Below are 14,870 nucleotides of genomic sequence, written 5' to 3'. Positions count from 1 at the left end.
TTTTCAATCATATCTTCTCAATCATATCTTTTCAATCACATCTTTTCCAAAATTTATTTTCAATCATATCTTTTTAATTTCTAATTTCAAAATCTTTTTCAAAATCACTTAATTTCTTTCCCAATCTTAATTTTCGAAAATCTCAATCAAATTTTCAAATTTCTTTTTATTATTCTAAAAATCTTTTACTTTAATTTCAAAAATTCTTCTCCTCTTCTCACATCCTTCTATTTGAGGGACTAACACTCCTCCTTAAGGTGCAATTCGAACTCTATCCTTCTTGATAAGTTCGAATTCTCTTCTATCTACCTTCTCCTTCTATTCTTCTTTTCCTCTGACACCTCAAGGAATCTCTATACTGTAACATAGAGGATTTCATACTTTCTTGTTCTCTTCTCTTTCATATGAGCAAGAGCAAAGACAAAGGCATCCTTGTTAAAGCTGATCCTGAACCTGAAAGGACCTTGAAGAGAAAGCTAAGAGAAGCTAAAGCACAACTCTCTCTAGAGGGCCTAACAGAGCTCTTCAAGGAGGAAGAAGCCATGGCAGCCGAAAACAACAATGCCAACAATGCAAGGAAGGTGCTTGGTGACTTTACTGCACCTACTTCCGACTTCTATGGGAGAAGCATCTCAATCCCTGCTATTGGAGCAAACAACTTTGAGCTTAAGCCTCAATTAGTTTCTCTAATGCAACAGAATTGCAAGTTTCATGGACTTTTATTGGAAGATCCTCATCAGTTTTTAGCTGAATTCTTGCAAATCTGTGACACTGTCAAGACCAATGGGGTTGATCCTGAGGTCTACAGACTTATGCTCTTCCCTTTTGTTGTAAGAGACAGAGTTAGGACATGGTTGGACTCACAACCTAAAGAAAGCCTGAACTCTTGGGAAAAGCTAGTTAATGCCTTCTTGGCAAAGTTTTTTCCACCTCAAAAATTGAGTAAGCTTAGAGTGGAAGTCCAAAACTTTAGACAGAAGGAAGGTGAATCCCTCTATGAAGCATGGGAAAGATACAAGCAATTGATCAGAAGGTGTCCTTCTGACATGCTTTCAGAATGGAGCATCATAGGTATCTTCTATGATGGTCTGTCTGAACTGTCCAAAATGTCATTGGACAGCTCTGCTGGAGGATCTCTTCATCTGAAGAAGACGCCTACAGAAGCTCAGGAACTCATTGAAATGGTTGCAAATAACCAATTCATGTACACCTCTAAAAGGAATCCTGTGAATAATGGGACAAATCAGAAGAAAGGAGTTCTTGAGAGTGATACTCTGAATGCCATACTGTCTCAGAACAAAATATTGTCTCAACAAGTCAATATGATTTCTCAGAGTCTGTTTGGAATACAAGCAGCAACAGGCAGTACCAAAGAAGCTTCATTTGAAGAAGAAGCTTATGATCCTGAGAACCCAGCAATGGAAGAGGTGAATTACATGGGAGATTCCTATGGAAACACTTACAATCCTTCATGGAGAAATCATCCAAATATCTCATGGAAGGACCAACAGAGGCCTCAACAAGGCTTCAATAACAATAATGGTGGAAGAAACAGGTTTAGCAATAGCAAGCCTTTTCCATCATCTTCTCAGCAACAGACAGAGAATTCTAAGCAGAGCTACTCTGACTTAGCAACTGTAGTCTCTGATCTAATTAAAAGCACAAAAAGTTTCATGATTGAAACAAGGTCCTCCATTAGAAATTTGGAGGCACAAGTAGGTCAGCTGAGTAAGAAAGTTACTGAACTCCCTCCTAGTACTCTTCCAAGCAATACAGAAGAGAATCCAAAAGGAGAGTGCAAGGCCATCAACATGACCCACACGGCCGAAATTAGAGAGAAGGAAGAGGCAGTGATCTCCACTGAGGAAGACCTCACTGGACGTCCACTGGCCTCCAAGGAGTTCCCTCATGAGGAACCATGGAAATCTGAGGCTCACACTGAGACCATAGAAATTCCATTGAATTTACTTCTGCCATTCATGAGCTCTGATGAGTATTCTTCCTCTGAAGAGGATGAAGATGTTACTGAAGAGCAAGTTGCTAAGTACCTTGGAGCAATCATGAAACTAAATGTCAAGTTATTTGGTAATGAGACTTGGGAGGATGAACCCCCTTTACTCACCAAAGAACTGGATGACTTGACTAGGCAGAGATTATCTCAAAAGAGAAAAGATCCTGGAAAGTTCTCAATACCTTGTACCATAGGCACCATGACCTTTGAGAAGGCTCTGTGTGACCTAGGGTCAAGTATAAACCTCATTCCTCTCTCTATAATGGAGAAGCTAGGGATCATTGAGGTACAAGCTGCAAGAATCTCACTAGAGATGGCAGACAATTCAAAGAAATAGGCTTATGGACTTGTAGAGGATGTCTTGGTAAAGGTTAAAGGCCACTACATCCTTGCTGATTTCATAATCCTAGAGACTGGAAAGTGTATGGATGAATCCATCATCCTTGGCAGACCCTTCCTAGCCACAGCAAAAGCTGTAATTGATGTTGATAGAGGAGAATTGATCATTTAAGTGAATGAAGATTCCCTTGTGTTTAAAGCTTAAGGATATCCCTCTGTAACCATGGAGAGGAAGCATGAAGAGCTTCTCTCAATACATAGACAAACAGAGCCCCCACAGTCAAACTCTAAGTTTGGTGTTAGGAGGCCACAACCAAACTTTAAGTTTGGTGTTGAACCCCCACATTCAAACTCTAAGTTTGGTGTTGGGAGGTTTCAACATTGCTCTAAACATCTGTAAGGCTACATGAGAGCCCACTGTCAAGCTATTGACATTAAAGAAGCGCTTGTTGGGAGGCAACCCAATCTTTAATTATCTATGTTAAATTTCTATTTTCTTTTGTTATTTTATGTTTTCTGTAGGTTGATGATCATGTGAAGTCACAAAAAAAAACAATTGAAAAAGCAAAAACAGAAGGAAAAATAGTATTAAAAATAGAACACCTTGGAGGAGAAATTTACTGGCGTTTAAATGCCAGTAAGGGTAGCAGAATGGGCGTTAAACGCCCAGTCTGGCACTATTCTGGGCGTTTAACGCCAGAAATGGGCACCAGACTGGCGTTTAACGCCAGGAATGGGCAAGAAGCTGGCGTTAAACGCCAGAAATGGGCAGCAGCCTGGCGTTTAACGCTAGGATTGGCAGCAAGGGGCGTTTTGCACGCCACATGGTACAGGGATGAGAAATCCTTGACACCTCAGGATCTGTGGACCCTACAGAATCCCCACCTACCCCACCTCTCTCTCTCTCTTCTTCACCCATTCACCAATCACCTCAATACCTCTTCCCCAAAAACCTCTCACCTATCAAATCCCACCATTCTCTTCACCACTCACATCCATCCTTCATAAAACTCCACCTACCTCACCATTCAAATTCAAACCACTTCCCACCCAAACCCACCCATAATGGACGAACCATACCCCCCTCTCCACTCCTATATAAACCCATCTTCACTCCTTCATTTTCACACAACATACATACTACTTCTCCCCCTTGGCCGAAACACTAAGCCCCCTCCATCTCCTCTATTTCTTCTTCTTATACTCTCTTCTTTCTTCTTTTGCTCGAGGACGAGCAAACCTTCTAAGTTTGGTGTGGTAAAAGCGTTGCTTTTTATTTTTCCATAACCATTTATGGCACCTAAGGCCGGAGAAACCTCTAGAAAGAGGAAAGGAAAGGCAAAAGCTTCCACCTCCGAGTCATGGGAGATGGAGAGATTCATCTCAAGGGTGCACCAAGACCACTTCTATGAAGTTGTGGCCAAGAAGAATGTGATCCCCGAGGTCCCTTTCAAACTCAAAAAGGGTGAATATCCGGAGATCCGACATGAGATTCGAAGAAGAGGTTGGGAAGTTCTCACCAACCCCATTCAACAAGTCGGAATCTTAATGGTTCAAGAGTTCTATGCCAATGCATGGATCACCAAGAACCATGATCAAAGTGTGAACCCGGACCCAAAGAATTGGCTTACAATGGTTCGGGAGAAATGCTTAGATTTTAGTCCGGAGAATGTAAGGTTGGCATTCAACTTGCCCATGATGCAAGGAGATGCACACCTCTACACTAGAAGGATCAACTTGGATCAAAGGTTAGACCAAGTCCTCATAGATATCTGTGAAGAGGGCGCTCAATAGAAGAGAGATTCAAGAGGGAAGCCGGTTCAACTAAGAAGGCATGACCTCAAGCCCGTGGCTAGGGGATGGTTGGAGTTCATCCAACGCTCAATCATTCCCACTAGCAACCGGTCTGAAGTTACTATAGACCGGGCTATCATGATCCATAGCATCATGATTAGAGAGGAAGTAGAAGTTCATGAGGTTATATCCCAAGAACTCTACAAGGTGGCGACAAGTCCTCCACTTTGGCAAGGTTAGCCTTCCCTCATCTCATTTGTCACATTTGCAATTCGGCTGGAATTGACATAGAGGAAGACATCCTCATTAATGAGGATAAGCCCATCACTAAGAAAAGGATGGAGCAAACAAGAGATCCCACTCATGGACATGAGGAAATTCCTCATCATGAAATCCCTGAGATGCCTCAAGGGATGCATTTTTCTCCACAAAACTATTGGGAGCAAATCAACACCTCCCTAGGAGAATTAAGTTCCAATATGGGACAACTAAGGGTTGAGCACCAAGAGCATTCCATCCTCCTCCATGAAATTAGAGAAGACCAAAGAGTCATGAGAGAGGAGCAACAAAGGCAAGGAAGAGACATTGAGGAGCTCAAGCACTCCATTAGATCTTCAAGAGGAAGAACAAGCTGCCATCACTAAGGTGGACCCGTTCTTTAATCTCCTTGTTCTTTATTTTCTATTTTTTGAATTTTTATGCTTTATGTTTATTTATGCTTGTACCTTTATTACATGATCACTAGTGTCTAAGTGTCTATGTATTAAAGATATGAAAATGAATCCATCACCTTTCTTAAATGGAAAATGTTTTTAATTGAAAAAGAAAAAGAAGTGCATGAATTTCGAATTTTATAACAGATTAATTATTTTGATGTGGTGGCAATACTTTTGTCTTTCTGAATGAATGCTTGAACAGTGCATATTTTTTAATTTGATTGTTCATGAATGTTAAAATTGTTGGCTCTTGAAAGAATGATGGAAAAGGAGAAATGTTATTTGATAATATGAAAAATCATAAAATTGATTCTTGAAGCAAGAAAAAGCAGTGAAAAGCTTGCAGAAAAAATATATATATGCGAAAAAAAAGAGAGAAAGAAAGAAAAAAAGAAAAAGCAAGCGGAAAAAGCCAAAAGCCCTTTAAACCAAAAGGCAAGGGTAAAATAAAAAAGGGATCCAAGGCTTTGAGCATCAGTGGATAGGAGGGCCCACAGGAATAAAATCCTGGCCTAAGCGGCTAAACCAAGCTGTCCCTAACCATGTGCTTGTGGCGTGAAGGTGTCAAGTGAAAACTTGAGACTGAGCAGTTAAAGTCGTGGTCCAAAAGCAAAAAGAGTGTGCTTAAGAGCTCTTGACACCTCTAATTAGGGACTCTAGTAAAGCTGAGTCACAATCTGAAAAGGTTCACCTAGTTATGTGTCTGTGGCATTTATGTATCCGGTGGTAATACTGGAAAACAAAATGCTTTGGGTCACGGCCAAGACTCATAAAGTAGCTGTGTTCAAGAATCAACATACTTAACTAGGAGAATCAATAACACTATCTGGATTCTGAGTTCCTATAGAAGCCAATCATTCTGAACTTCAAAGGATAAAGTGAGATGCCAAAACTGTTCAGAAGCAAAAAGCTAAAAGACCTGCTCATCTAATTAATACTGATCTTCATAGATGTTTTTGGAATTCATTGTACATTCTCTTTTTTTTATCCTATTTGATTTTCAGTTGCTTGGGGACAAGCAACAATTTAAGTTTGGTGTTGTGATGAGCGGATAATTTATACGCTTTTTGGCATTGTTTTTAGTATGTTTTTAGTATGTTTTAGTTAGTTTTATTATGTTTTTATTAGTTTTTATTTAAAAATCACATTTCTGGACTTTACTATGAGTTTGTGTATTTTTCTGTGATTTCAGGTATTTTCTGGCTGAAACTGAGGGACCTGAGCAAAAATTTGATTTAGAGGCTGAAAAAAGACTGCAGATGCTGTTGGATTCTGACCTCCCTACACTCGAAGTGAATTTTCTGGAGCTTCAGAAGCCCAATTGGCGCGCTCTCAATTGCGTTGGAAAGTAGACATCCTGGGCTTTTCAGAAATATATAATAGTCCATATTTTGCCCAAGATTTGATGGCCCAAAATGGCGTTCTAAGTCAGCTTAAGAATTCTGGTGTCAAAACGCCAGAACTGGCACAAAAGCTGGAGTTAAACGCCCAAACTGGCACAAAAGCTGGCGTTTAACTCCAAGAAAAGTCTTTACATGTGAAAGCTTCAATGCTCAACCCAAGCACACACCAAGTGGGCCCGGAAGAAAATTTCTGCATTAATTACTTATTTCTGTAAACCCTAGGCTACTAGTTCTCTATAAATAGGACCTTTTACTATTGTATTTTAATCTTGGTCCTTCAGGTTCCCTCTCTGGGGCCGAAGCCAATGACCACCATTATCACTTTTGTATTTTCAACGGTGGAGTTTCTACACACCATAGATTAAGGTGTGGAGCTCTGCTGTTCTTCATGAATTAATGCAAAGTACTACTGTTTTTCTATTCAATTCACGCCTACTTCTTCTCTAAGATATTCATTCGCACACAAGAATATGATGAATGTGATGATTATGTGACACTCATCACCATTCTCACCTATGAACGCGTGCCTGATAACCACTTCCGTTCTACATGCAAACAAGCTTGAATGTGTATCTCTTGGGTTGCTAATCTAAGATTAGAACCTTCGTGGTATAGGCTAGAATTATTGGCGGCTATTCCTGAGATCTGGAATGTCTAAACCTTATCTGTGGTATTCTGAGTAGGATTTGGGAAGGGATGACTGTGACGAGCTTCAAACTCGCGAGTGTTGGGCGTGTGATAGATGCAAAAGGATCAATTGATCCTATTCCAACATGATCGAGAACCGACAGATGATTAGCCGTGCGGTGACAGCGTGCGTAGAACATTTTCACTGAGAGGATGGGAAGTAGCCATTGACAACGGTGATGCCCAACATAAAGCTTGCCATGGAAGGGAGTATGAATGATTGGAAGAAGGCAATGGAAAAGCAGAGGTTCAGGAGGAACAAAGCATCTTCATACGCTTATCTGAAATTCTCACCAATGAATTACATAAGTATCTCTATCTTTATTTTATGTTTTATTCATCTTTTAATTATCAATCCTCCATAACCATTTGAATCCGCCTGACTGAGATTTACAAGATGACCATTGCTTGCTTCAAGCCGACAATCTCCGTGGGATCGACCCTTACTCGCGTAAGGTTTATTAGTTGGACGACCCAGTGCACTTACTGGTTAGTTGTGCGGAGTTGTGATAAAGAGTTGAGATTACAATTGTGCGTACCAAGTTGTTGGTGCCATTGATGATCATAATTTCGTGCACCAACAGTTCAAAGAATCTGAAAAATATTACCATGCCACTTACAAAGAGATTCTTGCTGTCAAGAGAGGAATAGAAAAATTCAATCTTCATCTCAGTGCTTATCATTTCACTGTGGAAACGGATAACACGTCTTTCCCATCAATGCTGGAAATCAAGAAAAAAATCCTGCCAGACTCTCAATTGCTAAGATGGAAAGATTGGTTCTCCCGCTATAAATTCGAGGTGAAACACTTCAAAGGACACCAAAACACACTTGCTGATTTTCTCTCCAGACCTACCAAAGAACCAATCCCAAAACCAATCCATTACATCTGCACCATGAGTTCCTACAGTCCTTCATGCACCATTCCATTCCCTGACTGTCCACTTCGCAGGAACCCATATAGAAGAAAGATTGGTCCTTTTCCACTTAAGGCAACACCCCAGACAGAGTTCCAAATAGACAGTCTAGCCAGACAAACCTTATTTTACTGGCTACATCAGCTCCTTATCATCACCCAAATCCATCCAAACCCAAGGTACTTCAACATGGATACCCCTTTTTGCACTGTACCAATAATCTAAGGACCTATTCCAGAGGAAATGATGTGGTATATCTGGGTTCTTTCTTCTATGTATACATGTGCCATCATATTGCCATTCTTTCCTGTATATCACATCCTCTGTAATAGCACTCAAGCCCATTCTCATCTAGTCCGATTATTCTCTATGTATGCACCACTTGATGCATAGAGAGGAATGTTATATAATAAGCTCGAGCAGCACCAATTATGGAATAAATCTTCTAGGGCAAAACGAAAATTCTGTTGTTTTGTCACCTTACAGAGGAGTTATTTCACTGGGAGAGATCCTCACACAATGAACAGAGTTGATATTGTTGGATACTCTACCATGTGGCCCACAGATGAGAAGACATTCCTAAATGCCTTGGCCAAATACCTTTGTCAGAAATGGCAACCTGGATTATATGGAGAGGGAGATGCAGTTGAAGGACTCCCGTTTCAAACAGATGTTCCCCCAATAACTCTCAAAGATTTCCAGTCTAGATTCATAACTTCAGGAATAATCAATCAATTTGGACAATACTCTTTTTATGCTCCAAGAGACCAGCCCATCACGTCTACACATATTCCAAACAGAAATACTGAAGAAGATCTGAATTCTGAAGATCCAAGTGGAAGAGTGTATGCCTTACCACCAAGCCCAACTAGAGTTGATGCAGGAATACCCAATGATGCTGAAGGCCCAAACTCAAACCCATATGACCCATATTTACAAGATGCCCAAGATCCAAATGAAGAGAACACTGAAGACCCGTTTGCCTATCTGCATGACCCAGATATGGATCTTAGAACTGTCAATTTGGCTTCTGAAGACACATCATCCTTCTCAGATGGTGATGGGACCCTTCCAGAAGACTATTTCAAACCGTCCCTTTATTCGGACAATAACTCCACTATGTATAATTATTAAGTGTGCTAGAATAAAGTGACCTCTGTCACATGTGTAAGAAAAGTCAGAAAGAGATAAGGCTTATCCTTATCCTCCAGCTGGTATTGTATGATAGGATTGTCTAGATTTCGTAAGATATCACTTCTATCTAGAGACCTCTATAAAAGAAGGTACTCACCTCAGTTGTAATCAGATCTCAATAAACATTGTAATATATCCACTTTTTCTATCTCACAAAATATTCTAAATTTTTTTTCTCTCTCTGAAAGCTTAGCTAGTATTATTTCCTTCTTCCTCAATCTAGTGCCATAAAGTATACTCTGAGCTTGCCTCTGCAGAGGATCCTGCTCATCAGAAAATGGCATGGATGAGATCCACGGAAATTTCTCATAGTGGAAAAGGGACTCAATGTTATAATGCTAAGTTTCGCTCGAACCCTTTAATCTCACTCGTTTTAATAGTTAGAAAGAGTGTTTGGGATAAGCAAACGATGCATTGTTTTGTTGTCATCCTGAAGTACTGGAGATCTTGAAAATTTTAGCTGTTAAAAAATAATTGATGCAAATAAAAATTTTATGAACAAAATTAAAACAAAATATAAGTATGTTTTTAAAATATTTGATAAATTTTAGGGGTATAAATTATATTTTATTCCAAAAAATTAAAATATTTTTTAATATTTTGATAAATAACTTTTTAGAATTATTTTGAAAAACTAAAATACTATTTTAAGAAAAAAATTGTTAAAGTATATTAAGAATTAAAATTTGTATTGCATGTTAAAAAACGTATTTTAGTCAAATTCTAATGCATACAAAAAATCGAATTCTAAAAAAGACAAAAATTGGTCCAACCATTGTCTCATTAGTTTCACCCCAACTAGCCCAATATTTAATATTATTAACCTTTATCATTTATGTTTAAATATAAAATTATTAAACATCTAATCAACTATCCTAAACAAATTTTGTACAGCTGCAACTATTGTCTCCTGGCATGCAAGTAAAACTTTTTGCAAGTACATTTATTTTTTAAATATGTCAAGGTGTTGACAGTTCTTCTATAGATGTAAAAAATTTTTCTTTCTACATAGTAGTAGCATTCACCAAGGCATACTATTCAATTATTCCTCGCTACTGAACCAATCTTAGAGGTTAGAAAGCAAAGTATTTGAGGGAAGTCTAATGGAGAATTTCATTTGATGTTCTTAAAAATATTTCTAGATTTGTCCCGATTTATTTTTTTCTATTTACTAATGTGCAATAAAATTTCTGAAAATTAATTTTAAACTCTAATCCAAATTGAATCGTTTGATTGGAACTTTTTATGCAATCTGCCTCAAATTAATAAGAAAAAATGACATCACTACCATCACCGCTATCGTATAATGGTATTGATGGTAAAGTTTTAATAGGTTTAATGTTCAAAGTTCTAAATGTTCTCTTATTTTTCTGTCCTTTTTGCTTCTCGTCATTGCAATGCAAGCTCAAGGACGACGAATTTTTTTGGGTTTAGAACTTAAAATTCATTTCCAAAAGTATTGTTGCTTGTTAATAAATATAATATGAACATGGGCAAAAACAGTAAGAACTTTTTTTATTTAGTATTTATTAATTATTACAATAATTAATAAATATTAAATAAAGTAAATTTTAATTTTTTGTCTTTTTAATATTACTGTTTTATAAATATTAGATAAAATATATTTTTTGTTTTTGAAATTTGTTAAAAGTTTTAAAAATATTTATAAATTTTATTTTATTTTAATTTTGTCCCAAAAGTTTTTGATTTGCATCAAATACATTTCTGACGGTTAATTTTTTAAAAAATTTATGACCAATTCAACAACAATTTTATAAGAACAACCCACAACACAAACAAATTAAGCATAATTTTTATACATTATTGTTAGATTGGTCTTAAATATTTTAAAAATTTAGTGGTAGAAGGTATATTTGATGTAAATAAAAAATTTTTAAGATAAAATTGAAACAAAATAAAATTTAGGAATATTTTTGAAATTTTTATTAAATTCATCGTGAGCTGAGTGAAAGATCCATCAAATAAAAAAATAAAATAAGAATGACTATTTCTAAATCTCTTTCTCTCTATTTTATTTTGAAATAAAATAAAAATTTTAGATTAGCTAAGAACAATTTCTGTGTCTTATACTCCTCTACAACATCAAAATCAGCTTCAAAACATAAACTTTTAGTGACAGTTGATGGAGATGGAAAGTGGTAAATATATATAGAGCTTACCCAGTTTCAAGTTGAAAGGGGAGAGGACCATCAAAACCAGGAAGGTATTCAACTTTTGAACCACCTGCTTCAATTTGATTAGATGCTATCTGCAACAAAAGTGTGAGACAGAGAAGCACTAATTGAAAAAAGTAACACCATTTTTTGGAATTGGAAGCCATTTTCATTCACTGCTCTGTACTCCGCAGCCTCACGTGCAATTCTTAATCCCAATTTCTAGGCATTAGTATTTAATTAGCATTGCTTATTTATACAAAACGACTCTACTATTTGAAAATTTGTTAACCGATTTTAATTCTATAAACAGTGATTATTGATATGTCAAAATTTATTTAAATTAATTACTTAAATAATTAAAAATTAAATAAAAACTTTTTAAATTATAAAAAACTACTTTATTCTTCACATAAATGATAGGACCAAAGATTATCTTATTAGGATATAATAATTTTTAAAATTCTCTTAAAATTTATTTATTATTTAAATATTTTAAAATTATTTTTGTTAAGAATATAATTTTTAGATACTATCTTACTAAAAGCTAAATGACACGTAAAAATGCATAGAAGATTGTTAAACAATTTGAATAATATACTCTAAAGTATGATAATATTAATTAATTAGGCATTATGACTCATAATGTTTCGCCATCATGACAAAAAAAAGTTGTTGAATATAAACAAAATATAAAAAGTAGATATTTCAAAAAAAATTTTATAATTGTTATTATAAAAATATTATTTTTATTTAAAATGTAACAAAATAAATAAATTATACTTTTTAAAATCAAAATTATTATAAAAAATATTTTTAATATTTTTATTAAAATAATTATCAATATAAAAAACGTGTTATTATTCTTATTCAATGTCATAGTTAAATATTTATTTACTTCTTTTTTATTTTGGTAATCTCTTCCAAAGATTATCTTGTTAGATATAATAATAATAATAAATCTTTGAAAACGAGGACACATGTCAATTCAGTTTTTTAATTAAGAACTATTCTATCATACAATATCATCCACACAAAGGCACAAACATCAACTTCTAGTTAGATATTTGTAGCCATGTCGGGTATCATCATTGAATTATTGTTTTCTGTATTCAAAAGTCAAAACAGTACAAAGAATGGTTGAATCATAAATTGGAGTTAAACCCAAAATAGTCTTTGAGATTGGCGTCGTGCACTAAAATCGTTTTTGAGATCTCAATTGCACCGATTACATCTCTGAGATTGAAAAAAATGCACCATATTAGTTTCTGACCCATTTTTCCTTTACGACGTGATGACATGGCTAGATGACGTGGATGGTAAGTGACACGTGTCACTCCATGATTTGGCCACGTGTAATGAAATGATGATGTGATGACCAGTGACACGTGGCATGCTGACGTAGATAGTTGTGCCACGTGTCACAATGTTATTTGGCCACGTGTCCATTTGTGCCACGTGTCGCAACAGTATTCGTCCACGTGTCATCCATAGGTAATCGTTGTAGATGCACCAAATTAGTCTCTCACTTTGCATTAAGTGACTCATTTTAGTCCCTGAAATTGAATGTGGTGAGAGACTAATTTGGTGCATCTACAACGATGACATAATAGATGACACGTGGACGAATACTGTTGCGACACGTGGCACAAACAGACACGTGGCCAAATAACATTGTGACACGTGGCACATCTATCCACGTCAGCATTCCACGTGTCACTGGTCACCACATCATATCATTACACGTGGCCAAATCATGGAGTGACACGTGTCACTTACCATCCACGTCATCCAGCCATGTCATCACGTCGTGAAGGGAAAATGGGTCAGAGACTAATATGGTGCATTTTTCTCAATCTCAGAGACGTAATCGGTGACTAAATTCCCATAGTGGTCCCCCAGATTCAGCCCGTGCACCAATTTTGCCCCTGAGATTCCAATTGCACTATTTATGTCCCCCAGATTCCGATTCGAGCACCTTAATGGTCCTTCGAAGATTTTCCGGCGTGACTCAGCGACGGCGTTGCTTATGTGACACAGCCACTGCCACGTTGGACGCTGTAGTGTACATATGACATGGAATGTGTGATAAAATTCCCTAATGTAGTCCCTGTCTTCATTTTTAAACCCTAAAATTTCGTTGGCCTTCCCTCAATGTGGTTCTCTCCATCAACGTCTTCTTCTGCATCTCTTCTGTACACCGATAGCTGTCCCCCATGAGAGGAAGTGGGAGCCATGTTGCAGGAAGTTCCAACCGGTCATCGTCGACGGAGAACTGGAGAAGAAGCACGACGCGAAGCAGGCATGGACGGGTTCCGGACTGGTGCGGCTGTGGTTGTCGCCCGGTGCTAAGGTGGTCTGGGACGGAGTCGCATCCTAACAAGCCCTTCTTTGGTTGCCCCAACTATAATGTGAGTAAAGTTTAATAATTTGTAGCTGATTGAAAATTTTTTTTTGGTTGATTATTTTGGTTGGTTGCAGACAAGTGGAAAAACATGGTGTGGGTTATTCGTCTGGGCTGATTCTGTGCAAGAGGAGTTGTCTGAAGGAGCTGTTGCAGGAGATGATGATGGTGACAGGAAGATGAACTTTGCATGGCGGATGGGCAAGATGGAGGCAGACATTAGGAATCTGAAATTCATAACTCATGTTCTTGGATTTGGGTTCTTAGTAATTGTTGTTTTTGTAGGATTGGTGCTATTAAAGGGTTGAGAACATGTCAATGTAATGCAGTTTCCAAATTAATGAATGAAACTATTATGTGGTAACATAACAAGGTTTGTGTAAATCATCTTACTTTGATATAATATAATATCATGTTGGATGAAGTAAAAGAACTTGTAAATAAGTAACAGCAAGATTGATCCAAACCATGGACAGTATTAATTGATCAATACCAAAATATGGCAAACTATTCATAGTTTTAACACATTACAACCATAAGTAATTGAACAAGTAGCATGACATACTTGATTAGTAATCAACAAAATGAACCATTGTTTAGAGTGAGCGTAGTCACTGTATCTTTTAACAAAAAACAAACAGTTGACAAGCAAAATGTCCTAATGTCCTAATATGAAAGTTCACTTCTTTCGGGGGTGCTTAAATCCAGGAGTTGGCACAAACTTCAGAAAATTTGTGAATCGTGAAGCAGTGGCAGAACTCGCACCCTTCATTGGGTCCAGTGCTGTAGAAGGGGTTGTTGGAGGTGACCTTCTTCTAGTAGGCAGTTTGGCAGGTCTTGTGGCTGGTTCCCCGGTTACTTCAGTGAACTACACAAATTTCAAACCAGAAATAAATACCAAACATTATCACTCACTAAACCTTTTTCAGAGTTTTTACTCCATGAATTACAAAGGCTTATTATAGAATTAAAATTGTACCTTTTGAGAGTCTTCTGGTTCAGAACAAATTGGCTGTGACAGATCAATTTCTGATGCTTGACCAATAGGAGTAGAATTGATGGTAATATTAGCATTAGCCATAGCTGTAGCAGTAGTAGTTGCATTTGGAGTAGCAGTTGCAGTGGCACTGGCAGATGCAGAGGCAGTTGCAGTGTCAGTTGTGGTGGCCTGGGCAGTTGCAGTTGCTTGTGCACTAGCATTTTTAGGGTCTTTAGCAGCCTCTGCTGCCTT

At 37.2% G+C, this 14,870-nt stretch overlaps 1 protein-coding gene and 1 non-coding gene across 2 annotated transcripts in view; both read right to left on the bottom strand.

Annotated features, from left to right (window-relative positions):
• LOC112727884 (serine carboxypeptidase-like 11) overlaps positions 1 to 11,463 on the bottom strand; it is a 48,592-nt gene extending 37,129 nt beyond the window's left edge. Inside the window, exon 1 of the mRNA XM_072209563.1 lies at positions 11,242 to 11,463. Coding sequence (XP_072065664.1) covers positions 11,242 to 11,408 — 167 coding nt within the window. The 5' untranslated portion in view covers positions 11,409 to 11,463. The remainder of the gene's footprint in view (positions 1 to 11,241) is intronic.
• Positions 945 to 1,052, bottom strand: LOC112731906 (small nucleolar RNA R71). The gene has a single exon (XR_003167656.1). It is a non-coding gene; the product is annotated as a small nucleolar RNA R71 (small nucleolar RNA).
• Positions 11,464 to 14,870: the final 3,407 nt, after the last annotated feature.

The sequence above is a fragment of the Arachis hypogaea genome, chromosome 12 (genome assembly GCF_003086295.3).
Source record: "Arachis hypogaea cultivar Tifrunner chromosome 12, arahy.Tifrunner.gnm2.J5K5, whole genome shotgun sequence".
Taxonomy (NCBI): Eukaryota; Viridiplantae; Streptophyta; class Magnoliopsida; order Fabales; family Fabaceae; genus Arachis; species Arachis hypogaea.
This window is presented reverse-complemented; position numbering and strand designations above follow the sequence as displayed.